The sequence below is a fragment of the Miniopterus schreibersii genome (genome assembly GCF_964146895.1).
Source record: "Miniopterus schreibersii genome assembly, chromosome: 16".
NCBI classification, from domain to species: Eukaryota; Metazoa; Chordata; class Mammalia; order Chiroptera; family Miniopteridae; genus Miniopterus; species Miniopterus schreibersii.
This window is the reverse complement of record NC_138116.1, coordinates 18,450,638-18,478,254: the sequence shown is the minus strand read 5'-3', so window position 1 is coordinate 18,478,254 and position 27,617 is coordinate 18,450,638. Positions and strand designations below refer to the sequence as shown.

The 27,617-nt window shown below is 52.6% G+C and overlaps 2 protein-coding genes across 3 annotated transcripts in view; both read left to right on the top strand.

The window, feature by feature from the left end:
* Positions 1–9,923, top strand: part of ITGA3 (integrin subunit alpha 3) — a 28,172-nt gene extending 18,249 nt beyond the window's left edge. Inside the window, exons 16-26 of one of the 2 annotated variants that reach the window (XM_081161223.1) lie at positions 214–288; positions 878–957; positions 1,064–1,141; positions 1,660–1,762; positions 1,911–2,093; positions 2,282–2,404; positions 3,134–3,247; positions 4,077–4,175; positions 7,153–7,278; positions 7,658–7,796; positions 8,523–9,923. In XM_081161223.1, coding sequence (XP_081017349.1) covers positions 214–288; positions 878–957; positions 1,064–1,141; positions 1,660–1,762; positions 1,911–2,093; positions 2,282–2,404; positions 3,134–3,247; positions 4,077–4,175; positions 7,153–7,278; positions 7,658–7,768 — 1,092 coding nt within the window. In that variant the 3' untranslated portion in view covers positions 7,769–7,796; positions 8,523–9,923. The remainder of the gene's footprint in view (positions 1–213; positions 289–877; positions 958–1,063; positions 1,142–1,659; positions 1,763–1,910; positions 2,094–2,281; positions 2,405–3,133; positions 3,248–4,076; positions 4,176–7,152; positions 7,279–7,657; positions 7,797–8,522) is intronic. The other variant, XM_081161224.1, reaches the window with a different exon arrangement.
* A 3,824-nt stretch (positions 9,924–13,747) lies between these two features.
* On the top strand, positions 13,748–27,522 carry PDK2 (pyruvate dehydrogenase kinase 2). The gene is made up of 11 exons (XM_081160938.1): positions 13,748–13,991; positions 15,855–15,996; positions 21,481–21,552; positions 21,952–22,136; positions 22,409–22,498; positions 22,684–22,761; positions 24,518–24,594; positions 24,686–24,784; positions 24,947–25,054; positions 25,706–25,819; positions 26,402–27,522. The coding sequence occupies exons 1-11, from the start codon at positions 13,874–13,876 to the stop codon at positions 26,540–26,542; spliced, it is 1,224 nt and encodes a 407-aa protein (XP_081017064.1). The 5' UTR covers positions 13,748–13,873; the 3' UTR covers positions 26,543–27,522.
* The last annotated feature ends 95 nt before the right edge of the window (positions 27,523–27,617 follow it).

Here is a 27,617-nt window from a genome sequence, read left to right as displayed (position 1 = left end):
CCAACCCAGGCTCTACCACGCATTTGCATCCTTATATGCATGTTTACATGTGTTGTCATTTGTCATGTGTCCCCTCTCCCCTGAGCTGGGCCTCGTCAGGTGCCCACAGCATCTCTGTTGCTAAGGGAACCCTGTTCTCAAGCCTCAGACCCTGTGCCACTCTGACCCAAGCCCCACTCTGACCACCCAGACCTGGTTATCTTCTTTTCTCAGTCTGGAACCTGCCAGGCCAATGAGACCACGGCCATACTTTGCGAGCTGGGGAACCCCTTCAAACGGAACCAGAGGGTAAGCCCTGGCCACATTCTCCCAGACTACTACTTTTCTTCTTGCTTCTGCCTGCCTGCCTCCTGGCCTTCCTAGAAGCAAAGAGCCAGAGTGGGGGTGGAGGAGGTAAAGTAAGGGGAGGAGAGATCCAGAGACTGAGAAAAATGGAGTCACTAGGGAGCTATGCACAAAGTGAGAGCAGATGGAAGGGAAGAAACCAATTTGGCTGAGCACCTACTATGTGCCAAGCCCAACACTTTGCTTCTTTTATATGACATGATTCTTACAATCTTCTGAGGTGGTAGATGCTCTTTTATAGAAAGGAAATATAGGCTTAGAAAGTTTTAGTAACTTGCTTAAGGTCATGTAGCTCAAAAGTAGCAGAGATGTCACTGACAGAGAAAGGGACAAGGGAAGCAAAGATGTGACTGGGAAGGTAAAAGAGTGGGAATGGGTGGAGAGGTGGAGACCCCTGACTCAGAATGGGGGGGGGGGAGAAGAGGCCAGAGAACGAACTCTCTAGCATAGCATTCAGTCCCCCCCACACCACATGGCATCATCCCTGCCTGGCGCCAAATGCCCCTCTCTGCCTCTCTGGCCCTCATGGCAGATGGAGCTGCTCATCACCTTCGAGGTCACTGGAGTGACCTTGCACACAAGGGAACTCCAGGCACAGCTGCAACTTTCCACGTAAGTGACCTTGCAAAGCCAGTCTTTGTCCAGGTTAAGGTGTCCTCCCCCAAGCCCAGCCTCAGCTGACACATCTCCTTACCTACTCCTTGCTTTTCCTTCCCAGGTCAAGTCACCAGGACAATCTCTGGCCCATTACCCTGACTCTGCTGGTGGACTATACTCTCCAGGCCTCATTCAGCATGTGGGTAGCCGCCCCCAGGCTGCTGTTCCTGAGCTAGGGCCTCCCTGTCCTCAAGGTGTCTCCCAAGCTTCTCTGACACACCTCTCTCGGCCTGGTATCCTTAGGCCTTTACTTCTCCTGGGTCACCCCTCCCCTTAACAGCATCACTATCATTATTGTTGTTACTGCTATCCCCCTGCAAAGCCAGCAGGAATGGAGGAATCAGCAACTCTGGTGAATAAGGTGTTGGTGTGGCCCCACCATCTCTTGACGGCTCATTGTGCTGAGGATTTTATATCCATCATCTCACTGACTTTTTACAACAGCTCACGATACAGCAGCAATCATTAACTCCACTTTACAGATGAGGAAACTGAGGCTCAAAAAGGATAATTTGCTTGAGGCCACACAGTTGTGGTAGGGCAGGAATTTATCTCAGGTCTGCCTGATGTCAGAGGTAGTTAACCAACCTTGGTGCCCACCCCCTCTGCCAGAGCCCCTCCTGTCTCTTATGACTCCAGCATCTTTCTTACTACTAGGGTGAGTCAACGACTACAAAGCTACTTTGGAGGAATGGTGATGGGCGAGTCTGGCATGAAAACTGTGGAGGATGTGGGAAGTCCTCTCAAATATGAATTCCAGGTAAGGGGACCTGTGGAACTTTGGGCTGGAGACTCCTGGGAAGAGTAATGGGCATTTCTTTCTGGGTCTGGGGCCTCAGGTTGTAAGCCTTGGGGTTGCTGAGATGGAGGTGGTTTTCTAGGAAACTTGATACCCCTTGTATCCACAGGTGGGCCCAGTGGGAGAAGGGCTAGCAGCCCTGGGGACCCTGGTCCTAGGGCTGGAATGGCCCTATGAAGTCGCCAATGGCAAGTGGCTGCTGTATCCCACAGAGATCACCATCCAAGGCAATGGGTCCTGGCCCTGCCAACCACCAGGAGGTCTTATCAACCCTCTCAACCTCACTCTCTCTGTAAGGACACCACAGGGACCTTTCATTTGCATTGCACCTCCTTTGCATGCTGCAGGGCAGAAAGGCCAGTGTCTTCCCATCCCTCCCCTCACACCCTTAGGGAGCCTGCCTCTCCTCCTGCCCTTTCTACCTCTCCTCACCTCTGCTCTCATTCCCTCCTTCCAGCAAAGCTCCTCTTCCCTTTTCAGGTCCCTGGGGACACACCACTATCTCCACAGCGCAGGCGGCGACAGCTGGACCCAGGGGGAGGCCAGGGCCCCGCGCCTGTTACTCTAGCTGCTGCCAAAAAAGCCAAGTCTGAGACCCTCCTGGTGAGTGGCCAGGGTTGGAGAGGATTGTGGCCACACACCCAGGGGGCACGCAAAGCAAGGGGAATAGGGGCTCTTCACCAGGAGACCCCAATCTGATGAGGTGATGTGGCCCCTGCCCTCAGGAGCCCCTAGTCAGGGCAGGCAGACTCATCTGCCCTCAGAGGGCACCTCACTGCCCTTGCCCTTGGGGAGCAGCCAATACAATGGTCCAAAGGAAGAGACACTGGCTCTATTCCCAGGAGCTATATAGCTGCTCAAAGCCTTAGACATTAGGGCTAGGGAATGGGGAAGGGCAGGACAAAGGTGGGGTAAGGTACCCTCTGTCCAAAGAGGAAGAGGAAGAGGCCTGGGAAGCAAGCTGAGGCCTAGCTGGGTGGAGAGGTAGGAGGTAGTATCCCAGGTGGAGGGAGTGGCATGAACAAAGGCTCAGTGTGGGAGAAGGCTGGGAAGGGGATGTCGTGGGTTGGGCCCCATTTCCATGAGCAGAGATCAGATTTCATGTTTGCCTCTTGGCATCTGTATGTGCTTGGCCCAAAGAATGTGCCTTAAACATATAAGTATTGGGGGTGGGAGGGTGGGGGGTGTGCATGAGTGAAGGGATGAGGTCAGGGCCCTTTGGGTCAGCCATGGGTTGGACAAAGCCAGGGGAGGGGTCAAAGGTAAGGGGTGAAGAATGAAGAATCTGGAGACCCAACCTGTCTCGTGTCCTGTGTTCCCCGCCTATTTCAGAGCTGTGGCAGTGTCCACACCCGCTGTGTGTGGCTGGAGTGCCCCATTCCTGATTCCCCCATCATCACCAATGTGACAGTACAGGCTCGAGTGTGGAACAGCACCTTCATTGAGGTCAGTGCCTGGGTCTGGAGGTCTCTCCTGCCAACCACCTGGCTGGAGAGCAACAGGGAGAGGGGTGAGGCCAGGGTCACAGCAAGGCCTTGTGTGTGTGTGTGTATGTGTGAGGGACAGCATCGTGCTTTATGTGTGACAGGTTGTATACCTGTTACTGTGTGCTGTGTCAGTGTTAGCTTGTGTGCCTGTGTGTGGATATGACATGTTTGTCTCCAGCCAAAGTGACCTTCTCTCAAGTATTCATTGTTTTGTCACGTGTCCAAGACTTTCCTACCTCCATGCCTTCAACATGCTACCCCTTGCCTCTAGAATGCCAGCTCCCCCCCTTTTATCTCTGCATGTAAACTCCTATTCAGCCGTAAAGTCCCCCTCTGATGCTTCACCACCAGTGAGGTCTTTTCCACCCAAAAATGATCTCTCCTCCTGGGTTATAAATCTTTTCAGCTTTGTGGGCCACACAGTTTCTGTTGCAACTACTCAGTTCTTCCATGTAGTACAGAGTTGCCATAGACCATAGTAAATGATTGGCTATGGCTGTGTGCCCAAAATACTTTATTTACAAAAGCAGGTGGCAGGCCAGATTTAGCCCACAGACCTGACCTAGACTGTGCTCTTCATTGTCTTTGTTGTCCTCAGCATCCAGCACAGGATCCAATGTGCAAATGAATGAGTGACGTGCATTTGTGTGTGGGGAGGCCTGGCTGTCAGATCCTTTGGGGTGCTGTTGAAGGATGCTGTGTGGTGGGAGGGTACCCTGGGGGAGGGGAAGCTTAGGGTCCGGAGGGAGGCTCAATTGATTCTTTTAACCCACCCCTTTTCCCTTCAGGACTACAAAGACTTTGACCGAGTCAGGGTAGCTAGCTGGGCTACCCTGTTCCTCCAAACTAGCGTCCCCACCATCAACATGGAAAATAAGACTGTGGCGGTGAGTGAGCATATTAACTGGCCAGGGCGTGGTTGTGCAGGGCATCTTTTCAAAGCACTTTCACACACTTTGGCTATGTGGTTCTCAATCTTGGCAGCACATTGGAATCCTCTGGAGGACTTCTGAATCTGGACCACAACCCTGAGCAATGAAATCCGAGTTTGTGGAGGTGGGATCTGGTATTGGTTTGTTTCAAAGCCCCACCTCCCCGTGATTTTAATGTGCAGCCATGGTTGAGAACCTCTGCTTGACCTTATTTGATCCACACAATATTTCCATGAAGATGTTCCATCTCCAAACAAACTTGAGAAAAAAATTCTCAAACTTGATTCTGAGTTACATCTGGAAGAATAAATATGACAAAGTTGCTAATAATTTGTTGTGAAAAGGATATAAATGGAGATATGTAGGAAATACATATAGGAGACGAATGGAGGGTTGGTTAAATATGTTATGATACATTTCCTAAAATAAATAAGGTACTGAAGGAAGGGCCAGAAAGATCAATGGAACAGCATAGAAATTTATTTTATTATACAGATAGCATTTTTGATCAGTAGAGAAAGGCAGATTATTAAGTCATGTTGTAAGAACATATTTGGAAGGCAAAGGCAAACCCCTGCCTCACATCATAAACAAAAATATGTTTGAGTTAGATTAAACACTTATAATAGGAAATAAAACCTAATATACCAGAGAAAACAACTTAATGATAATCTTTAATTATGTGGAGAGGGAGTTCTTGTATTAAACCCAGAAGTCACAAAGGAAAATTAGACAAATTGGACTCTATGAAATTTTAAATCTATATACAGGCATACCTTGGAGATATTGCAGGTTTGGTTCCAGACCACCTCAATAAAGCAAATATCACCATAAGGCGAGTCACACGAATTTTTTGGTTTCCTACTACATATAAAAGTTATGTTTATACTATACTGTAGTCTATTAAGTGTGCAATAGCATTATATCTAAAAACACAAGATACACACCTTAATTAAAAAATACTTTATTGCTAAAAAATGCTAATCATCTTCTGAGTCTGTTAGAAAAATGGTGCCGATAGACTTGATTGATGCAGGGTAGCCACAGGCCTTCAATTTGTAAAAAATGCAATATCCTCGAAGTACAGTAACACGAAGCACATTCAAATGAAGTATGCCTGTCCAGCACAAAGGATGGCAAGGAAACTGAAAGGGCAAGCGATATATTGCCTTTCAAAAAGTCTAGAGTGTATATGACAAAGTATTGATATACATTTACTATATAAAGGGCAACATAGAAATAAACAGGCAGTGTACATACTGTAAAATGCGAAGGTTTAACTCAATAGTAAAGAAATAAAAATAACAGCAACAAGACTTTTATCCTATCAGATCGGGAAATATGAGAAAGAGTAATGTTGTCTGGTGCTGATGAGGTGGAAGGAAATGCTTTTGATTGCAGTATAAATTGATGGGTCCTTTTTGGAGATGAATACATCAATATCTATTACAATTTAAAATAAATATTTCCTTTGACCAGCACATGATAATATATCTTAAGGAGAGAATAGGACAAGTATGTGAACATAAATATATGGAGATATTTTAAAGCATTGTTTATAATAACATAAAATTGGAAACAATCTAAGTGTCTTTCAGTGGATTGGCTCAATAAATTATGGTACATTTCTACAATGACCATGCAGTTATCAGAAGAGAGGAGGTTGATCTTTATTAATGGCATCAAAAGATGATGATATTAAGTGAGAAGGGAAGCAGGTTGCGGAAGAGTGTGTGCATTACCCATAGATCCCATTTATGTGGAAGAAAAAAGTATATATATTTAACATATGCATTAAAAATATGGAAAGAGATTCACTAAAATGTTGAAGATAGTTGTTTCTCAGGAGTAAAATTACTAGGAACCTTTGATTTTTCTTTACAGCATCTGTATTTAAAAAAAAAAAAATCAGCCCCATCTGGTGTGGCTCAGTTGGTTGGGCCATGTCCTGTGCACCAAAAGGTTGTCAGTTTGATTCCCGGTCAGGGCACATGCCCATGCCTGGGTTGCAGGCTCCATCCCTGGTAGGGGGCATGCAGGAGGCAGCCGATCGATGTTCCACTCTCACATCAATGTTTCTCTCTCTCTAAGCTCTCCCTTCCTCTCACTCTAAAAATCAAATTAAAAAATCTTTAAAGAAGAAATTTAAAAAATAATAATTTTAAGAGAAATAATCATGTATAGCCAGCAAAGCTTTCTAGATATATGTAAAATATAATATATAATGCAATTTTGTATAAAACATGTAATATATTATAATAATATAATATATAAATATATATTTCATATATATATCTCCATCGTAGGGCAAGAAAAAGAATGGTACTATATGCTATGCATTCTTTGTTTTTTTGTAAATATTTATGGAGTGCTTGCTATGTACTCATATTAAATGCATTTAATCCTCCCAGCAACCTATTAGGTAGGTATTATTTTCCTAATCCTCATTTTACAGATGAACAGAGAGGTTAAGCAACTTACTCAAGGCCACACAGCTAGAGAATAGCACAGCAAGGACTTGAACCCAGGCAGTCTAGCTCCAGAACACATGCTTTTGGCCACTCGGCTATATACTACGAGGCAAGCATGATCCCTTGATCAGAGACCATGAAATGGAGATTCAGAGAGGTGAAATTACTTGTCCAAGGTCACACAGCTCATAAGGGATGGAGCTGGGACCTAAGTCTAGATGTGTGAACTGCAAACCCAGGCCCTAGGCTGCTTCCTAGGTCTGAGGCTTGCTCCTTTAGAGAAACACGATGATGGACTAATCTGCTGCTGCCATTGGACAGGCAGGGGCTTTTTCCAGTCCCTGAGTGCCCCCTGCTGGCAGTAGGTGAAACAGCAGGGTCAGGGACCCAGCTGGGACGGGATGAGCGCGGGGCCTGGGGGGCAGCGGACACAGGGCTGAGCCCCTTCTCGCCCTCCCCAGTTCTCCGTGGATATCGACTCCGAGCTGGTGGAGGAGCTGCCGGCCGAGATCGAGCTGTGGCTGGTGCTTGTGTCCGTGGGGGCCGGGCTGCTGCTGCTGGGGCTCATCATCCTCCTGCTGTGGAAGGTTAGGACCCCAGCCGGCCACCTGGACCCCTGCTCGGGGACCTCCTGCCAGCAGGCCCTCAGCACCTCTCCCTTCATCCCATCCCTCACTTCCACCGCAGCCCCACCCTTCTCCCATGTCCTCCCGCCTTCCCCCCAGCTTTCAGCCTCATCCGATACCCTTCCTCACCTCACCCACTGGGGTGCTTCTGCCTGGGTTAGTGGGGGGACCTGCAAGCTGCAGAGGGGAACCCAGGAACTCTGGCTTCTGGCCGCACCACTCAGCCGGGGCTGGAACCCAGGCCTCCAGGCTCCCCAGCCCTTAGCCCCAGCCCATGAGTGCTGCTGGCAAGGCCCCCCAGCTCTCCCTGATGGCCCCCCGCCCCTCCTCCCCTCCTCAGTGCGGCTTCTTCAAGCGAGCCCGCACTCGCGCCCTGTACGAAGCTAAGAGGCAGAAGGCAGAGATGAAGAGCCAGCCGTCAGAGACGGAGAGGCTGACCGAGGACTACTGAGGGGGCAGCCCCGCCCCCGCCCGCCCGGGTAACTCGGCCTCGGGCCCTCTTCCCGAGCTCCCCAGCTGGCTGGGGCCTCTGACTCTGTCCTATCTGCTCCTCTTCCTTCATGGGACCTCTCTGTACCTCGCTCCGCTCCGTCCCTGGTACCACCCCAAAGGGCAGGCCTCTCTGTCTGCCTCCCCTCCCTGCCCGGGAGAGCGCATGGTGTCTTCTCTCACCAGCCTCCCCACTGAGCCCTTCGAGGACTTGGGACCCCAAGAAGTAGCCATAAAACCCTCCCCATGCTTTCCGGGGGTTGAGAAAGGGTCAAGACCAAGGCTAGGCCCCATTTCCATAGTTCACAAGGCAGATTTCTAGATGCTTCTACAGCCCCATTCCCATCTCCAGAGAAGGAGGGGACTAGTAGAGTCCTTGCTTCTGGGAACCCCCACCAGGGTGACAAACTGACCCCTCCCCACACTGTGGTCAGGATAGATCACCACCCTTCCTAGCCATCCCATCAGCAACCTCGGTGGCTGTCCCCTACCTCCATCTGCCTCTCCCTCCTCTCTGCCTTCCTCAGCTCCTGCTTCCTGGGGACTGGGGTGGGGAACCTCGCCCTTCCTGTCTCGGCGCAGAGAGATGGAGTGTGTTTGGATCAGGGGTCCTGGCTTTGAGGACCTCTGGGTGGGAGAAGAAGGGGCTGGGCACATCTTCCCACTGGCTGGAGAGCCAGATGCTGATGTCCTTCCTCTTCTCCCTCCAACTCCAGTGTGACTTCTTTAAGCGGACCCGCTATTACCAGATCATGCCCAAGTACCACGCGGTGCGGATCCGGGAAGAGGAACGCTACCCACCTCCAGGGGGGACCCTGCCCACCAAGAAGCACTGGGTGACCAGCTGGCAGACATGGGATCAATACTACTGATGTCCTTCCTGATCCCGTCCCTGCGCCCCTGGTGTCCCCTTCTTCTGTTTATCATAACTTATGCCTCGACAGTCCACAGGGGCTGCTGCCTTTGGCTGGCACCAGTAGGTTCAGGCACACACCTCGGAGCACGTGCACATGCCATCTGGCCGTGGGCTTCTCCCTGCAGGAGGGCTGGGGCCGTGGACCTTGCTATGCCGAGCACACCGCAGCCCTGTGCCCTAGACACATGCGGACACGTGGGTCCCACTGCTTGTGGACTGCGCTTGTGCACCACAGATGGTGCATGGACATGCATGTCCCAGCCTTTGCCTATGCCAAAACCAAGCCAAAGGGCCTCTGCCAGAGCCAGGAGGGAAAGGCCCCCAAAGTGGTGACACCTCCCCATTCACACTGGACCCATCTTGAGCCATAGTCACTGGATGGACACTGCTCTTGAGATTAAAACTACTGACAGGGAACAGCCCACAGGCTTCCAGCTGTAGTTCCCAGCACCCACACCAGAGAACATGGTGGGGGTGGGAGCCTGCCCGAGGTTGTCTAAGGGGGCATTTGCAGGACCTGGCATGCTCAGACACGAGAGCAGAAGGAACTAGAAAGAAGGTCCCAGGATGGCTTTCTTTCGTGGATCACTACAAAGCCTCTTTCCTCAGCCACGGCATGCACTAGTGGGGAATGCAGCCTAAAGGAACAGGGATGGACAGACCGCTAGACAGCCTGGATGTGCTGCACTGGGACGCCCTGGGAGCGCAGTGGAGTCCTCAACAAAGGAGTGGACTGGTCCTGGGCCAAGGAGATGTTGGAAGGACACAGAGGAAATACCACTTCTCACCCGCCACTACCATCCTGGCCTCTGAAGGGCCTGGAGAGACCTCCCACGAGATCACAGAGGGAGCGACACTTGAATGTAGGACAGGGAGGGAGCCCTGTCCCTGCCCCATTGGCCAAACTCCACTCTGTCCCCACCAACCGTGGGTTGGGAGCCTGGAAGTGGAGTACTTGGCTGCCCTTGGCTTTCATCACCAATCGGCTCTGCCTTCTCCCCCTTGGGCTGAGTCCTGAGTCCCATTCTAGAAGTTGAAGCTGGTTCCGGAAACCCTGTCCTGCCCCCTGCCTGTTGGCAGGCCCCAACCCCTTCCACGGTACTGTAGCAGGGGAGCTCCCTCCCCCTCCTTGTGCCTTCTTTGTATATAGGCTTCTCTCACCAACCAATAAACAGCTCCCAGTTTGTACACTATGTCCTGCACTCTCTACCCCTCACCAACCTCATTCATTCTGGTGGATAATGATATCTAGCTGGTCCCCAGGTGGACCAAGAGCAATGCAGGGGTCTTAGAGGCTGGGAGGGTGAAGATCTATGGAGGAGGTACCTGCCCCTGCTCTCAGGGATGCCCCAGTCCAAGGGCTGGTCATAGATAGGAACTGAAATGCAGAAGATTGGGGGAAAGACAAATAGATTGGTTGGAATCAAAAGTGGCTTCTTGGTGGCCAGTGAGCTGGCTCTGGAGAGGGTGGAGGAGGGAGGGTGATATGCAGGGTTTGGAAGAGGCAGGAAGCCACTCGCTGTAGACACAGGTAGTCCTAGATAACAGTGGAGGTTAGATGGTGCAAGGGCGGGAGCCGAGAGCTCTCCCTGCTCCCCTGGCTTCATTCAGATAAGAACCAGCTTTTCTGCCTCAATTTTTCCACCCCCACCCCCAGGTATCATGATGAGTAGATTATCAGAAGGTGAACCAGACCCAAGGCCTCCAGACAGGAGTTCCTAGAGCCCTAGTTTCATGGAAACTCCCCAGGAGTGCTTCAGTACTGAGCTAACAAAGCCCCCCCCCCCCCAGCTCCTCCTCCCCCCAGCACTGGACAAAGCCCTCGCTTCCTCCTCTGCACTGTCTGTCCCCTCCACACAGGCCTAGGGAATGGAGAAAGGCTATTTTCCCCATGACTTCTTCATCCTAAATTGTGGCACAGATCCTTCTATTAACTTTCCCCGAGGCTGTGACCTTTGGCAAGACTTAACCGAAGGCTAGATTTTATTACCCAGAGAGGTCCAGAGGCAGTTCCTCCGAGAGCCCACAGACCCAGGCTGTTCTCATTCTCAGGGGAGCTGCTCCTGACGCCTGCCTGGGTATCTCCCAGCCTGCCTCCATGTGGCAGCTGCTTGCCCTCAGCCCCTACACTCGTGGGCCCAGCACCCCATGCCCCTTTTTGTGGTGGGATTTGCCCCATTGCCCCAGGTTGATTGACAGTGGAATGTCCAGTTCCTCTAGGGAAAAAACCAAAACCTCGGCCCCTACCCAGAGCTCTCAAAACCAGTCACTGGAGGCCTCAGTTTGTTTTCCAGAATCTGTAATTCACTAGGTCAGCAATAACACTACATGTAGGTTATCAAAGTCCAGCTCTGGTTGAGCTTGCTCAGTCCAGTCCTTTGCAGCCACCTCCTGCTTAAGAAAAAGGTGGGACCTATATACATGCTTCTAGCCAGCTTTGGAGGGCCAGCCCCCAGTCTCCTGTGAGCAGCTGCTTGGGTGAGCCACACACACACACACACACACACACACAAAGTGGTCATTTTCAGGACTGGTACAGCTATGCTTTTATGCAAGAAACAATGGCAGAGATGCAACAATGCCCACTTTGTATAAAAGGACCTTTTATAACACCAAGTTTGAGCTCCTTGGGACTACAGCACCTTCCAACTGTTCCAGAAGAGGGTCTTGGCTCTTGTATCACTAAAAGGACCCATAAAGTGATTCTCCCCTTTTGGGCATGTGGCGAGGTTTCACTTCCTGGGCCCTACTGATTATATGAGACCATGTCACTAATTCTGGCCAGTGAGCTGTGAGCAGGAGGAAGGCGGATCAATTCTGGGCTGAGACAGTGAATTGCTGGGTGAGACTCCCCCAGTTCTGCTTGCCCTGCCTCTGCTGCTGTGGAAGCCTGTGTTGAGATACAGTTTCTATTGGTCTGAGTCCCAACCCATGCTGTACATGTAGTAAGGAATTTGGGGTCTTGGGGATGGGGGTTATCTCAGCATTACCTAACCTACCTGACTGATCCACCACATGACGCCACTCCCGTTATTACCCTGAAGCAATCTGCAGAAGGAATTGTAATCCAAGCACAGAGCCCACATTATGGAAGTCCAGCTCTAAGGGGAGGATCATGGGAAATCTCTTTCCCTCTCCTACGCCTAGCCTCAGAGATTACTGCCTCTTTCTTGTTTCTTTAATTTTAACAATCACAGTATTAGCTGCCATTTATTGATTGTTTACTATGAGCCAGGCACGGGGCTAGGCTTTTTACATATAGTATCCCATATACTCTTCTGGGCAACTTCAAGACTGCACTCACCAACATCATTAATGACCTAATTGCTAGCTGGCTGGGTGTTTGGTGGTCCTTCCTGATACCTCTGTGGCATGTCTCCCTGGTGATCCCGACATCTTTTGTTCACCCTCTTTGCCCTTCCATGTCCTAGGTGCTGTGCCTGGTGCTGGAGACAGAGCAGTAAATAGGACAGACACAACCCTGCCCTCATAGAGCTTAAAGTTTAGTGGGGTAGACAGATGAATCAGCAGCTGATTACAACTCAGTGTGATGAGAACTAAAATGGTGCTAAGATCAAGAGGTATTAGGAACCCTTGGGGGGACCCCATAACGCAGGCCGGTAGGGTCAGGGACCTGAAGCATAAGAGGTGAAGGTGAGAGAGAGAATGACCCAGGCAGAAGAGACAGCATTTGCAACGCTTGGAGATTGGAGGCTGACCCAAGGCAGTAGAGAAGTATGGCTTGGCGTAGAGCAGCGGAATGTGGAGAAATGAGGCTAGAGAGTTAAGCCAAAGCAGGTCATGTGAGAACTTGAAAGGCTCCAGTAAAAAGTGGGGAGTAAAAAAAGAGAAGGAGAATGAAGTCTTTGAAAGGCTGTGAGCAAGGGAAGTAAGAAGTTTAGATTTGCGGTTGAATGAGCCTCAGTTTCCTCATCTATAAAAGAGATACTAATAGCACAATAGAGCTGTCTGGAGAATTAAATGAGAAAATGCATGCAAACAGTGCCTGGCATATACATTATGATTCATCAGCTAAGAGTCCCTGCCTTGTGAAGCCTTGCACATAGCTCTGTGTTGACTATAATCACATTCTGTTATAATTATTCATTTAATCCTTTATTTACGCAGCTAGCTCCCAAACTGAGAAATGACATGATCAAGGGAAAAGACCGTGTCTGAATTCTGTCTCTGTGTTTACTGTTCCTGGCACGAAGTTTAGCCCAGGACTGAACAATGAAAAAGCAGAAACGTCAAAAGGGCGAGTCAGAGGGCAGGACATACCATGTTCAACCACAAGAGGGCGCGCTACGTTCCTAACCAGAGAGCCGGGGGCTGCCGAAGAAACGAGGGCTGTCCTTCTAGGACCGTTCTCCAAGGAAACCCAGGGCGGAGGAGGTTGCTTTCTTAGGTCAAATGAGCTAGAGAATAATAAAAAGCGTTTTGAAAACGGAACTCGTAGCACCGATGGTAGGGGCTGCCTTCGCCTCCGTTTGTGGATGGATCCTTGTGCAGTAGGTGGGCTGGGCGACTATATGAGAGGTTACTTGGACTTGCATCCTGATCCCCAAGTTTGCAAACATTCACAGTCACTGTCATCCGGACTCGGAACCCACTGAGGGAGAGCTGGTAGGGATCACGGCAGGTGACACAAGACCCTCTGGGAGCACAGGCATTGGCTGACAGCTACCAGGGCAATTTCGGGGAAGGCAAGAGATGGAGATTCGGGGAGGGAGCGGGGAAAGGAAGAAGTGGAAAAGAGGAATAATAATGGGCGTCTGGAAAGGGGGCGTTAACCCAGTTTGGGCCGGGAGGGGAACCGGGCGGAGGGAGCCGAGGGGGGCGGGCTCTCGGCGCCGCTGGAACAAAACAACAAGCCGGCCAGAGCCCACCTGGGTTAAGGGGGCGGGCCCTGGGGGGAAGCCACGTGCCGGAGCCGGAAGCTATTGGCTGTCCCGGGGTTGTTTGTGAGCGGCCATTGGCGGCGTCGAGGAGCCGCCTCTAGCCGATTGGCGGGTCTCGGAGGACGGCCAGGGCAGGGGCGGGGCGGAGGCTGTGGAACCGCTAGGCCGGGCCGGGCTGGGCCGAGCCGAGCCGAGCCGAGCGCGAGAGCTCCCGGCGCCGACACCGAGCCCGAGCCCCGGGTCCGCCGCCATGCGCTGGATCCGCGCGCTGCTGAAGAACGCGTCCCTGGCTGGGGCGCCCAAGTACATCGAGCACTTCAGCAAGTTCTCCCCGTCCCCGCTGTCCATGAAGCAGTTTCTGGACTTCGGTACGGAGAGGGCGGGGGGCGGCTGGCCGCCGGGCCTCGCGGGTGCCTGGGTGGGGGGAATGTAGGGGTCCCGGCCAAGAAGGATGGACGCTGAGGAGAGAGGCCCAGACTGGCAAGGAAGGGTTGCTCGGAGGGCAGCGGGCAGGAAAGGGTTAATGGGGAGGCAGGGACCCCCGGGGCTGCGAGGGTTCTGCGTACCCCGGCTGGAGAGTCCCTGGACTGGGCTGTGAATGGGACGTGAGGGGTATTGAGTAGGAGGGGCCCAAGGGGTCCTCCTGCGCTTTGTTAGGGGTCTTGGAGAATTAGGAGCAGTGAAATGGTGATACGAGGGCAGGAAGGGAGTAGGGTGTATCCAGGCGTAAAGGGTCCTGTTTGAGAGTGGGAGACAGAGAGAAAATAGGGGGGATGCTGATGGGAGTAACAAGGCAGCACTAGGAGGTGCAGCCATCTGGAAGGAGACCAGCTGGGCACCAAAGGGTCAGTTGGGGAAGGGGCTCTTTCAAAAGATGCCCACAGGAGAGAGGACCTGATCAGGATACCTCCACCCACTGAGGGAGCTGGCCCCCCAGCTGGCACAGTGGGCAAGGACACTTGAAGATCAAATCCCCTCAGGCCTGACTGCCTGTCTCCAGCTGGGCAGGGGCCCAGGGCACCACGAGATGGAATCAGGCGGCTTGTACCCACCCTTGCCTGCCCCTGGGCTCCTAGGCTAGGATCACCCACCATCAGCGTCCTGGGGGTGGCTCTGGAGCAGGAGCAACGCTGTGCCAGCATGGTGACCGAAACAGACATTGTGTGGGCCCTGTCTGTCTATATGGTATTTCCATGGTGACACCTGGGGATTAGGAGAGGGTGCCCAGGACTTTCAAGAGTTGAAGAGACAGTGCCTGGCTCAGGTTACAGCTGCGTCATTGTTGGGAGGGGGCAGGGAGTGGGCAGCCAGGACACAGAGCACCTGTTTCCTTGGACTTGGCCGCCTGCCCTCTGCCCTGTTTGAGCTGCCCCCATGTAGGAAAGCCTCCTGTGCCCACTCCAGCCCTGAGCAGCTAGTTAGTCCAGACTGGATGAACCCCAATTACGCAGTGTCACAGCTGGGAGGGGCTCACAGTAGAGTTTGGCCCACTTGTAGTACAGTGGGGAAACAGACCTTTAGAAGGATAGTGGCGTGCCCTGGGTGACAGAGTCGGAAGCAGAACCTGTACTAGAACCTAGGTCCTCTGACTCTAGCCTGTGGCCTCATTCTATCGTTCACCCTCTTCTCATCTTGAAGCTGAGCCAAGGACCAAGGTATCTGGGTTACCATCCTTTGGCCCTATCTGCCTCACAGGTGGTGGGTATTAATGCAGGGGCAGCTCTACAGTGGTCATTAGGAACAGCCTGGGTGCAGATGGGTTGGGCCAGAGACGATGCTGGGAGCCTGCAGCTGCGGTGGTCCAGGGATAGCTTGTGTCAGCCAGGGCCCAGCCCTGGGAAGGGATGGATTTCCCAGGCTGCTCTGCCCACCTGGATCAGCTCTCCCAAAGTGAATGCCTGGGAGAAGGGAAAGAAAGAGAAGAAGTGAGGTAACTTAGGCCAGAGGCAGCTCCCGGTGCGCCTGGGAGTGGACCTGCCCCCTGTTGTTGAAGGGAAGCAGGGTTCAGTTGGGGGTGAGGAGAGGATGCAATTCCCCAAAGGGTTAGACAGGGTGGTGGGGAGGTCAGAACACTGCAGGGCTTTGGGAGAGCTGCCTGCTCTGTGCCACGGATCACTTCTCCTCTGAACCCTCAGGAAATGAAGGATTTAATCAGCCTGCCCCCTGAGATGTCCTCTGGCTTTGATGGTTTGCAGCTATGTGTGCTCACCTCTTTTTCTCTCCCCCTCCAGGGTCCAGTAATGCCTGTGAGAAAACCTCATTCACCTTCCTCAGGCAGGAGCTGCCTGTGCGCCTGGCCAACATCATGAAAGAGATCAACCTGCTTCCTGACCGGGTGCTGAGCACACCCTCGGTGCAGCTGGTACAGAGCTGGTGAGACCCCTGGCCAGGTCCCCACACCTTCCACTCCATCGTCAGATGCCCTGGGCTTAGAGATGGAGTCTCCATGCTCCCAGCAGCCTTGTTGGAGGCAGGGACAGAGGGGAGGCACAGGGCTCCAGGAGCCTGGGGAGTTACTCAAAGTCAAGCAAAATTCTAGGCTATTGCAGGGACTAAGATCAGGCTCTTAGCCTCGTGTTTGTGGGACAGCCCTATACTTTCCACCCTCCTTTCTCTGGAAAGCCCAGGTCCACCTAGGAAATCCTTTTCATAGCCAAAACCCCAACTCAGGCTAATGTCAGCATTCGTCTCCAGCCCTGGTCCTGAAAACCCAGCTCCTGCAGGATAATATTTATTTGAGGCAACATCGTGGGAAACAGAAACAGGAAGAAGCAAATCTTCAAATCATATAATCCTAGCTACAAGTCAGACTGTTTTGGATGTTGGAAAACATTCAAATAGATACAGGACCTACACCCAAAGAGCTTTTGAGGGCAAAGATCAAAAGTTTCCTGCACAAAGCGGCAGCACCAGAGGAGAATTCTCAGTAAAGCTCACTGAGGAACTCTGTCCAGGGTTAAGTAACTGGATGGCAATAGCCCATGCCAGTCACATGAAGAATAAACAAGCCTACTCTGTAACTGGGCATATAAGTGGCTAATCATGGTTGGTCTTCAGTGGCACATGTGCGGAAATCTTTTGCTAGTTCTGGCTGTGGTGGGTGTGGTCTGGCTGTGGTTTCCTTGTGGATTCAGGAGCAACACACCAACTTTGAGCCCAAGGTCAAACTAGAGGAGCCCGTGATCTCGGGGTTGGGGGAAGAATAAAAGAGGGCGAATTAAGTGCTATGTAGACAGTGGTAGGAATAGTGAGCTGCTGAGGAGTTAGTTTTAGTTAAATTAAGAATATTATTTAAAAGTAACACTGGTTGGGGTTCTTCCCCCTCATTGAGGAAGTGTAATGTTCACTTTGACAGTTGGAAAACACAGAAAAGTAGATAGAGGAGAATGCCAACCACTGCCCTCCACCCCATAACCAAACACTGTTAAGGCTCCATAAGGTTTTGTTGGCGCCCTTCCAGCATTTTTTCTGTGCACAGATCTGCAAATGCATGGCTTATTCTAACTAAATGAGATGCTGGAAGGAAAATGTTTGTGCACAAAGCCAGGAACATAGTCAGTGAATGTTAGTCGAATCAGAAAGTTGTGGGGAAGTCTAAATGGATATGAAATGCACAGAGGAGGCAATGTGTCACTGCACTGGGCCTTGCAGGGTGCTTTGGTGAGCCCAGATCTAGAAAGAAGGGAAGGGCATTCCAGGCCAAAGAAACTGCTTGGGCAAAGGTGTAGAGGCAGGAAAGTGCTCAGCTAGGGTATCTGAGAACTTACTTTGTGGATATAGTGCTCTTAATGAAAGCTGTGAAGGTGGAATGGGGGACAGAGGTGATTTTCATGTAGCTCAAGCAAGTTACCCCTTGCTGAGCCCAGTCCCTCACAGGGCCAAGACCTTAGAGCTAACCCACATTTCCCACCATGGGGCAGTGTGGAAGTCATGGGGAGGAGACAGAAGGTACCATTTGTTCTCTCTACCCCTTCTCCAGCTCTGTCTGGCTGATTGACTTGGCTACCTCTCCATCTGGTCCCTGACTCCAGGACATGGCTTCTCAGGCCCCTCCCTGGACACTGTGTTCCTGGGAGAGCCAGGAAATTACAGGGAGGATGGGGCAGGGAGCTGCTGAACTGCCCACGACCTCCCCAGGCCCCCACAGAGTCCCTTCCTGAAAATCAGTTACACATGTGGGAGCTTGGCCTGACTTATTCTTTTTTCAATAATGTCAACCAGCAGCAGGAGGGAGTGAAGTTAGACAAGAGAGAACAGGTCTCAGTGGATCTCTGTTTAGAGGAGAACAGGCAAAGGGACTGCCGGAGTGTCCAAAGCACTGGAGAGACAGCCTGCTGAGATTGTTTCCAGAATGGGCATCAGCTGCAGCAAGAGAGACTGAGGTCTGAGGGAAGGAAGGACTGTCCTGTCAGGACAGGGATAAGGTGGCTGCCTTGAGAGAGTGCAGACCTCCCTTTCCAGGAGAACTCCCTGCCAGCTTGGGTGATGGAGGCTGTGGAGGTAGGCAGAGTTTGCATGCGAGGAGGGGGATGGCCTACCAGGGAGTCTGGCAAGAGAGCCACTAGCCTCAGAGTGTGATGAATAAGACATAAAACCTCCCCTTTGGAAAATGGGAAAGTCCTGTGCAAATGTTAGTAGTAGTGGTGGTGGTGGTGCATAGTCAGTATGGGCTAATAATAGCTGATGGAGTTTCTACTCGGCTGGGAGAGGCACTAGGCAGGAACCACTGCAAGCAAGTGGAGAATTCCTGGTTCTAAATGAACCTGGTAAATTATTTCAACTGGACAAACTTGGTGTAGGGGACCCTGTTTTGGAAGTGACTGGAAGGTAGTGGACAGCCCTGGATGTGGCATCAGCATGCTTGACTTTGAGGCTTGACTTTGCTGCCTGCTGGACGCTTAATCCGTGGTGAACCACGTGGCCTCTGAGCCTTGGTTTCCTCATCTGTAAAATGGGGATCCAGGCTGTTTCTAAGGGCCAAATGGCACTGCTAGATGTGAAAGTATGGAGAACTCTATAAACACAAGTGATGTCCCCAGCTTCTGGGCTGCATCTCCAGGCCAAAGATGGCATGACTATGGCAGAAGTTCTCTTAGACAATGTAGTAATAATGTTGGCCATGACAAAAGCAAACACACCTGGGGGGCCTGCAGTGCATCAGAAACTGTTCGAAGTGTGTACACTTATTAACTATTTAACCTTCACAACAGCCTAATGAAGCAGGCCTTGTTATTGTTCCCATTTTATAGATGAGTAACCGAGGCTCAGATTAGGAACCTTGTCTGAGGTCACTCAAATAGTCAATGGAGAGCTGGGATTCCAACCCAGGCTGTGTGATCTGGCAGCGCATTCTAGGGAAAGGCAGAGTGCTGCGTTCTGGGGCAGTGAGATTCCACGTCCCAACTCAGGGGGGAAGTAGGGTTCACATCACAGAACCTTGCTTGGTGGCTAGTGTCTGGAACACGAAAGGGGTAACCTTGACTCCTCTTGGGAGAGAAAGACAGCCTGAGGGAGGGTATAGATTTGGTGGTAATGTGCTTCCAGAAAATGGAGGGTTAAGGGAGAGTCGCAGAGTAGATCCAGTGACAGTGAGTCACTGCTGTTACTAATAGGAGCCTTTGCAGGGGTTGCAGAGAGGTGGGAGCCATATCATGTGGTTGGCACCTTCTTAGGAGCCTCCCTTGCCTGTCAGCAAGGTGTATGGATCCCAAACCCCATCTGTAGAGGACCCCACCCCACCCCACAGGAGCAGGTCCCTGCCCATAAAAAGAATGGGTACCATCAGCACATTGGCTCCCAGCGTCCAGCGCCTGCTCTGCCAGGCACGGAGCTGCGCTTTAGCCAAGTCCTCCCATCGGCTCCCTCAGCCACTCCTTATGTAATCAGAGTGGAGACTAGACCTGCATCATCATCTCTGAGTGCCACTGCAGTGAACCCCATTCTACAGAGGGGTACTGAGTGGCTCGGTGCCCTCTTTCGGGCACAGTCAGCCATGGGACCCAAGCCTGCCTGGCTCAGGGTCCCCACCTGCCACCCTTCCACAGAGTGACTTCCAGATGCAGGACACATCCGTCACTTCTCCCCTCCTCACATGGCCATTGCCTTATCCACACCCTTGTCTCCAGCAGCCATGGATACTAGTGCACGGTGCACACACACTCGCACACACCCATGGGCACACATACTTACACACACTCCCCTACTCATCAGCACTCCCTACTGCTTTCATACAAGCCTCTGTGCATCTCCTCCCCCAACGCACACTCATTCCAACATTTTTACACACACGCAAACACCCTCCTCCTCTCTGGAATTCCAGCACTCCTTCCTCCCCAATCCAGGACTCTGCACTGACTAGAAAGCCTCAAAAGGCAGGGTTTGGGTGTGGGAGGGGAGCTCCAGATCTCACCAAGGGAGAGTTGGCAGCCTTGTTTACTGCTGAGGCTGGCAGGCCCAGCCCTTCCCTAGGCATTATGTTGGGCTCCCTCTGCCTGCTCTGCCTGCTGAGGGTGAGTAAACCTGAAGTGACACACCTGTCACTGGACCACTGCTTTCAGGCTTCCCATGTCCAAGCCCAGTTCTTTCTCTGGCCCTCAGAGGGGTGTGTAGCCCAGTGTGGTTCCAGCCCCAGCGTCTCTCCCCTTGGACCAACATCTGGCCCTTACCCTTGGGTGTGCCAGGCCCATGGTGGGCTTCAGGCCAGGACTGGGATCCCCTGGGAAAATCTTTCTCATTCTCTGCTCTCCCTTCCAAGAGTACACCCAGAACTACTTCCCTGCAGGAATGGCCCTGTGAGGGAGGTGGGCAAGGAGTCTGAACCCTGCTTCACAGTCTAGGAGACTGAGCCTGAGGCTGGCAGCTCTTCCTGTACCTGCACTGGCAGGCACTGCCCGTTGCCAATCCATCCTGGTGTCCTTTGCTGTACTTCATTGGCCATGCGACCAGGTCCCTTTCTGCCCTCTAGGGTTCATTAGGCAGCCATGGGGCGGGGGCGGTGTGCTAGCAGCTAGAGCACTTACCCTACACCTGCTGCCATAGGCAAGCCTGACTCCCTTGCAGAAGCTAGCCTCCTGCTGTCCCTGAGTTAGGGCTTCCCAATGCTCCCTTTGGTTACCCAGCTTTTTCTACGTCCTGGGAAAATGGCCTCCTGACCAGGCCTACAGATGGAGGGGCACCGTGGGCCTGCCCACTCCTGCTGTGGGGAGTGGAGTGAGCTTCAGGCTTATCAGAGCTGGGCCTGACCACCCCACCCCCAGTTCTTCCCAGCTCCCATTTAATCCAGTTCCTTAAGCAGATTGCACAACTCCTAGTGCCCAGCCCAAACCCACCAAGCCCAGAGTCGGGGGTATGATCTGTCACCCTCCTTACTGAGCCCCCACTCTGGGGGAGCCCTGGGCTGTCTACTCGGCCAGCTGTGCCCATGGAATGCAACAACCTGTGGGACAAATAGTAAGATCTGTTTCCATGACGGGGCTCAGGGAGGTAGTGACTTGCCCCAGCCTTCTCTCACTGCCAGCCCTTTGTCAAGCATCCCTTGCCCCGTCTGGGCTTCAGTCCCCTAATCCTTGAGACCCCCTTCGACGGGATGGTCTGCAGGCCCTTCTAAGACTCCTATTCTAGGATTCCAAAGCAAAGGTGCTCTAAGGAGAACCATCATATTAGAGGTTTTCTTGCATAACTCACTGTGTTGTCAGGGAGACTCGTGTACGTGGAGGAAGGGGATTTGTGATGCAGCTGTCAGCTGGCGCAGCTCTGTGCCCAGGGGAGAGGCAAAACCAGAGTGAGGGCAGCTGAGTCAGGTGGGAAGGGGCCCGCCCAGAGCTGAGGCGATGTCTTCCCCTGTGCCCCTGCCCACAGGTATGTCCAGAGTCTCCTGGACATCATGGAGTTCCTGGACAAGGACCCAGAGGACCATCGTACCCTGAGCCTGTGAGTGAGGGCCCTGGTGGGGGGCAGGAGGACAGGTGTAAGTGAGTGACATCTGTGGCCATAGTCCCAGAGGCAGAAGTGCCAGCAGGACAGAAGAAATGACTCCTGCTGTCAGGATATCCAGTCTGACAGGGAAGACAGCTCCTGTCCTCAGTGTCCCCTGAGTCTGATGGGGGATCATGGCCCTGCCCCTGGGGTGCCCCCAGGCTGTCAGACAGGCAGTGGGAGAGCCAGGGGGTGCTTTGGGAGGAATGAGGTGGGTGCTGTGTGATCAGCATCGGGTTGGGAAGGGTGGAGTGGGTGAAGACACTGTGGAGAGGAGGTCAGAAGCAGAGGAGAGTCTGAGGGTGTCCCCAGGGCTGGGCCTGGGCAGGGGCCAACATCTGCCCACCCCCGCAGGTTCACCGAGGCCCTGGTCACCATCCGGAACCGCCACAACGACGTGGTGCCCACCATGGCACAGGGCGTGCTCGAGTACAAGGACGCCTATGGCGACGACCCCGTGTCCAACCAGAACATCCAGTACTTCCTGGACCGCTTCTACCTCAGCCGCATCTCCATCCGCATGCTCATCAACCAGCACAGTGAGCCGGGCGGGCGGCCACGGCCACACGACAGTCATCAGTTTAGCTGTCCATGGAATGCAAACCTATGTCGCCTCTTTAGAAAGTGTTCAGCGTGTTATTCATAAAATTCTCACTGGAGGGGAGTTAGAGGAGAGAGGGCGGGAGGGTGGGGAGGGGGCAGCTTTAGGGTCATAGACATCATAGAGGTAGGGAGCGGAGAGCCCTGGGGAAGAGGGAGAGCGGGGCAGGCTCTGCGGCCCCACCAGCAGCGCCCTCCTCCCTGCCCACAGCCCTGATCTTTGACGGCAGCACCAACCCAGCCCACCCCAAACACATTGGCAGCATTGACCCCAACTGCTGCGTCTCTGACGTGGTGAAAGGTGAGCCATCCCCCACTGTGCCTGGTCCACAGAGGTGACCCCTCCAAGCTTCCCTGGCCAGAGGGTGACCCATTCCCCAAAGGGTGGGGGCCACGTCCCCATGGGGGGTGCCCAGTGTTGGTGCCAAGAGGACTGCCCGCTGGGTAAGCCACCCCATTCCCTGCATGACCTCTCTCTTCTCTCAGATGCGTATGACATGGCCAAGCTCCTGTGTGACAAGTATTACATGGCCTCACCTGACCTGGAGATCCAGGAGATCAATGGTGAGTGAGCAAGGCTATGCGTCTGTCTGTCCAAGGGCTGGGGACATGGGAAAGCAAGGTGAGTTGGGGAGTTAGGAAATGAACTGTAATATGAATAGGGGAGTAGTAGAGCTATTATTATTATTATTATTATTTATTTGGTAAATACAGGGGTGGGCAAAAGTAGGTTTACAGTTGCATTGTGATGTTCTTTTGAGTTAACAAAGCTATTGTAATAATCATAACCTGCATGTCTTTGTCCATATGAACAGCTGCAAACCTGTGTTTATTCAGCAGTAAACATAACAGGCAAGGTCCCTTTCATTCTTGGTGCTGAGAGGCTGAGGAATGAGGCCTTTTCCAATGAACAAATAATAAGACACTTTCGTACCGTGAGAAGGGAAGGGAAGGAAATACAGCGGGCTCACGTGGCAGTGAGGGGGAAGAGCGGCGGATTAGATTGGCTGTTAGTTAGCTTGGCTGCCTTCCCAGAATCCAAATAACAGTGGCTTGATTCCGAAAGAGGGTTCCCTCTCTGCAGCCAGGAGAAGGGGTAGAGAATGTGGAAGGCAGGGCCCAGCAGTTGGACACATCACTTCCCTAGGTTACCCCGCTACCAGCTGCAAGGGAGACGGAGCATTTCATTTCTGGCTGGGCAGCAATGTGCCAGTTAACACTTTGGAGGAAGGGGCATCTATCAGTGAAAGAAGAAAGGAAGAATGGATCTGGAGGACAGTGACAGGCGTCCTACTTGGGATGGGGTAGTCGGGGACCAGTAGAGTGGGGCTGGGAGATCTCAGGGATGATGGTTTGAAGAGAGAGCCTGGGGCATGCAGGGCCTGTGGGCCGCGGACAGGAGCTGGGATTTTATTTTTATTTTCTTTTAATTTTTATTTATTTATTTACTTTTTTTTTTTAACATAAAGTGAGGAATCTTACTTTGATTCACAATTTCCTAATTTTTTATTTATTTATTGATTTCAGAGAGAGGAAGGGAGAGGGGGAGATAGAAACCTCAGTGATGAGAGTCATTGATCGGCTGCCTCCTGCACTCCCCCTGCTGGGGATTGAGCCCTGTCCTCACTGCCCAGCACAGGGCTTGAGATTCCTTCATTCATTGATCCACTGAACATTTATTGAGCTACTGCTACCTATAAATCTCTGTGCCAGACACCAGGAAAAAAAATACTTAGTCCCTAACACCAAGAAACTCCAGGCTAGAGTGATTCTTGGGAAGCAGGAGACTGGTGTCAGAATCACCTGGGCAGCACCCCCATCCTCTCCCCCCAGGGTGAAAAAGCTCTCCAGGGGATTCTGATGTCCAGGTGAATGCTAGTAGGCTGGATATAGGATAGATAGATACTATTTGATGCATAAATGAAGAATAGATGAATAGATAAGCAGTGAATGAATGGGAGGATGGATATATACTTTATGGATGGATGGTAAGGATAGATGTTTGAAGGACCATTGGATGGTTGAATGGACACTGGATGGTTAGATAGAGGAATTAATGGATGTTGAATGGAAACGGATGGATGGACGGATGGACGGATGGACGGATGGACATTGCATAATGGAAGGATACCATATGGATAGGTATTTGAATGGACACTTAATGAATGGATAGATGGATGAATGAAAGCTGGGTGAATGGAGGCGCAGATGGATAGATAATGGATGGTGGTCGAGTGCTGGGTACTAGATGCTGGGTGAATGAATGCTGATTGGTGAGCTCTTGACAATTTCTGATCATTGATCTCAACTTCCCCGGCAGCATCCAACTCCAAACAGCCAATTCACATGGTCTATGTCCCCTCCCACCTCTACCACATGCTCTTTGAACTCTTCAAGGTGAGGAGGCTGGGGGATGGCACTTTGTGGGATTGGGGGGCGGTTAGGGCTGGGCTTCTCTCACTCATCTCTTCCCTCTCTCCCTCCACAGAATGCCATGAGAGCGACGGTGGAAAGCCATGAATCTAGCCTCGTTCTCCCACCTATCAAGATCATGGTGGCCTTGGGCGAGGAAGATCTGTCCATCAAAGTATGTGACCCTCGACTTTGGGGGCCAGAGAGCAGTAGGGGGGGCAATTCTCTTCTGCCAGGAGATAGGCTTAGGAAGACCCTGGGGGAGATCAAGGGTATCAAGGGGTAGGGGGTTATAGAAAACAGGTCTGGAGAGCCCCTGACGTCTCATTTCCCCTAGATGAGTGACCGAGGTGGGGGTGTCCCCTTGAGGAAGATTGAACAACTCTTCAGCTACATGTACTCCACAGCACCCACCCCCCAGCCTGGCACCGGGGGAACCCCACTGGTGAGATGGCTTCATTCCAGCTCCCCTCCTGCCTCCCAAAGGATCCTGTCTGTCTCTTCATCTCCTCTTCCCAAATTGTCACTCCTCCCTGTCTCTTGCTTTCTTATCTCCCATGGTCTCTGTAGTCTCACATGGCTATGTGTGATGTCAGTCACCTCTCCCAAGGCTGGGCCTCCCTGCTCCTCCCATCTCTGCCCTGCCTGCCCCTCCCTTCCTATTGGTGGCTGGCTGCTGTTGCCTTTCCTCAGTTCTCCCTCTCCCTTGCATCTCCCCACAAAGTTACTATCTCTTGGTTCAACTCATTAACACCTTCCTGTCCATTCCCAGTGGAGTAGGCAGAGCTGGGTTTGGAAACTGAGACTCAGAGGAGCCCTGTGACCTGCCCAGACCCCCTTGCTACCAGGGCCTAGCTCCTCTCCTTGCCGTGCCAACTCCCCCCACACCCACTGTGCCTCCTCAGCTTTCCTCCCTCCCCCAGACTGACCCCATCATTCCACAGCTCCTGTCTTGCCTCAGAGCTTCCCTTTTTTGTGTCCCCTCCCATCTAAGTTCTGGGAATCCCTTGCTTGACCCCAGCTCAGCAATCCTTATTTAGCAATCTGTCCTGTCACGCCAGCCTCCTCATCACACTCCCTTCCTGTCCCCTGGCAGGCTGGCTTCGGGTACGGACTCCCCATTTCCCGCCTCTATGCCAAGTACTTCCAGGGGGACCTGCAGCTCTTCTCCATGGAGGGCTTTGGGACCGACGCTGTCATCTATCTCAAGGTGAGGGTCTCCGCCTGCAGAGTCCTGCCAAGGGTGGGGTCAGGCAGGATCAGCCTGCTGTTAGATTTCTTTTCCAATCCCTCCAGTCCTTTCCCAATTCCAGGCTGAGAATCAGAGCAGAGCTACAGTTTCCCAACCTCCAGACGCTCCCAACTTGGCAGACAATTTCAGGGAGTCCATCGTCCATGACTGAGACCACTGTTCTGGGGATGCTTGACTTGTTAGATCTAGAAGGAAAGTGGGGACCATAGAGAGTTTGTCATTCAGCTCAGGAGGAGATGGAGGCCCAGAGCTGGTGACCTTCAAGATCACACAGCCCAGCCTCCTCTCTCCCCCTCCCTGACCCTTTGAGTGAGCAGTCTCCTTGAATGGGCAGGAGCAAGACACAGACAGACAGACCCTTTTGAAGGTCTTCCTGGGCCAAGGTTAGTTGTCTCAGCCAGTGTCTGGCACTTGTCTGGGCTGACATATGGGCCCCAGTCAGTGGCCACCACGGCCCACCTTGGGACCAGGGTGGTCTGCTGAGGAGTGGGCAAGGTACGGGGCAGTTGGAGTGGAGAGGCTGAACCTGATGCTCCGCAGGCCCTGTCCACGGATTCAGTGGAGCGCCTGCCAGTCTACAACAAGTCAGCCTGGCGCCACTACCAGACTATCCAGGAGGCCGGCGACTGGTGTGTGCCCAGCACGGAGCCCAAGAACACGTCCACGTACCGTGTCAGTTAGGGGCTACCCCACTGTTCTGTACCTGAGAGGATGGACTGCTTGCTGTCTTTGGGACTGGCCCCCACGGTTACCCTCCTCATCCCCTGCCCTCCAGGTGGGGAGACTCTCCCTGATGACCAGCTTCCGTCTCTATGGAAATCCCTGCGGTGACCAGTTGGTGGTGGCCCCTAAGTGCAAATCTCTGTCTTTATAGAGATTCTATGGAGGTGGTCTCCCCAGTGTTCAATCTCTGTGGGTGATCCCTGAGGATTGGGGGATGTCTCCACCCTGCTGGGGTATCCCAGAAATACGTTCCCATGGCAGTCCTCTTCTCTGAGACCAGAGCTGCCATTTTTCTGCCAGGGGTCCTGGGTCTCCCTCACTGCCCTCCACAGCCTGGCCTTCCAAACAGATGCCCCTGCTTGCCTTATACCCTTAGTCTGCCAAGGCACCCCAGCCCTAGTCCCGAGTCAGCATTAGGAAAGGACTTGGTGCCCCCAGATCAAGGTGGTAGGTGAGGAAAGGGGTGGACCCCTGGGTGGGTACCTGGTCTGGCAGCCTCTCCCTCCACTCTGAGCTTCAGGTCAACGTTAGGAGGAAGGGAGTTACCAGGACCTCACCCCTAAAGTTTACCTCTAGAGTGGAGGAATCTGGGAGGACCCTGAAGTACTCGCCCAGCCAGGCTGCTCGAAGCCCTGCAGGTGGCCCAGCAGTGTTTCTGCCGCCTCCCAAGCCCTTCCCCGCATGTCCTCACATGCACACACCCACCTGCCCACTTCACACCCACACCGTCGCCTGAGCTTCAGCTCCCAGCTCCCACTGTACACGGACATGTGTGCTTGGGGTGGCTTTCTCCCTAGAATGCTGTGTGTACATAGCTAGTTTTATAGCCCTGAATGTCCCCATCCTCCCCCCTAGCACACGGGGGGTTAAAGTTGTGTGCTTCTCCCAGTGGCTGTGATGGTGACAGTGACATCCACAGTAAAGAGATCCAATGAGAATTTGGCCTGGCTGCTTTCCTGGGGGAGGGAGATCCACACGGACAAACAAAAGACAAACTATAGACTGCAGCCCCTGTGACCAGTATATGACATGC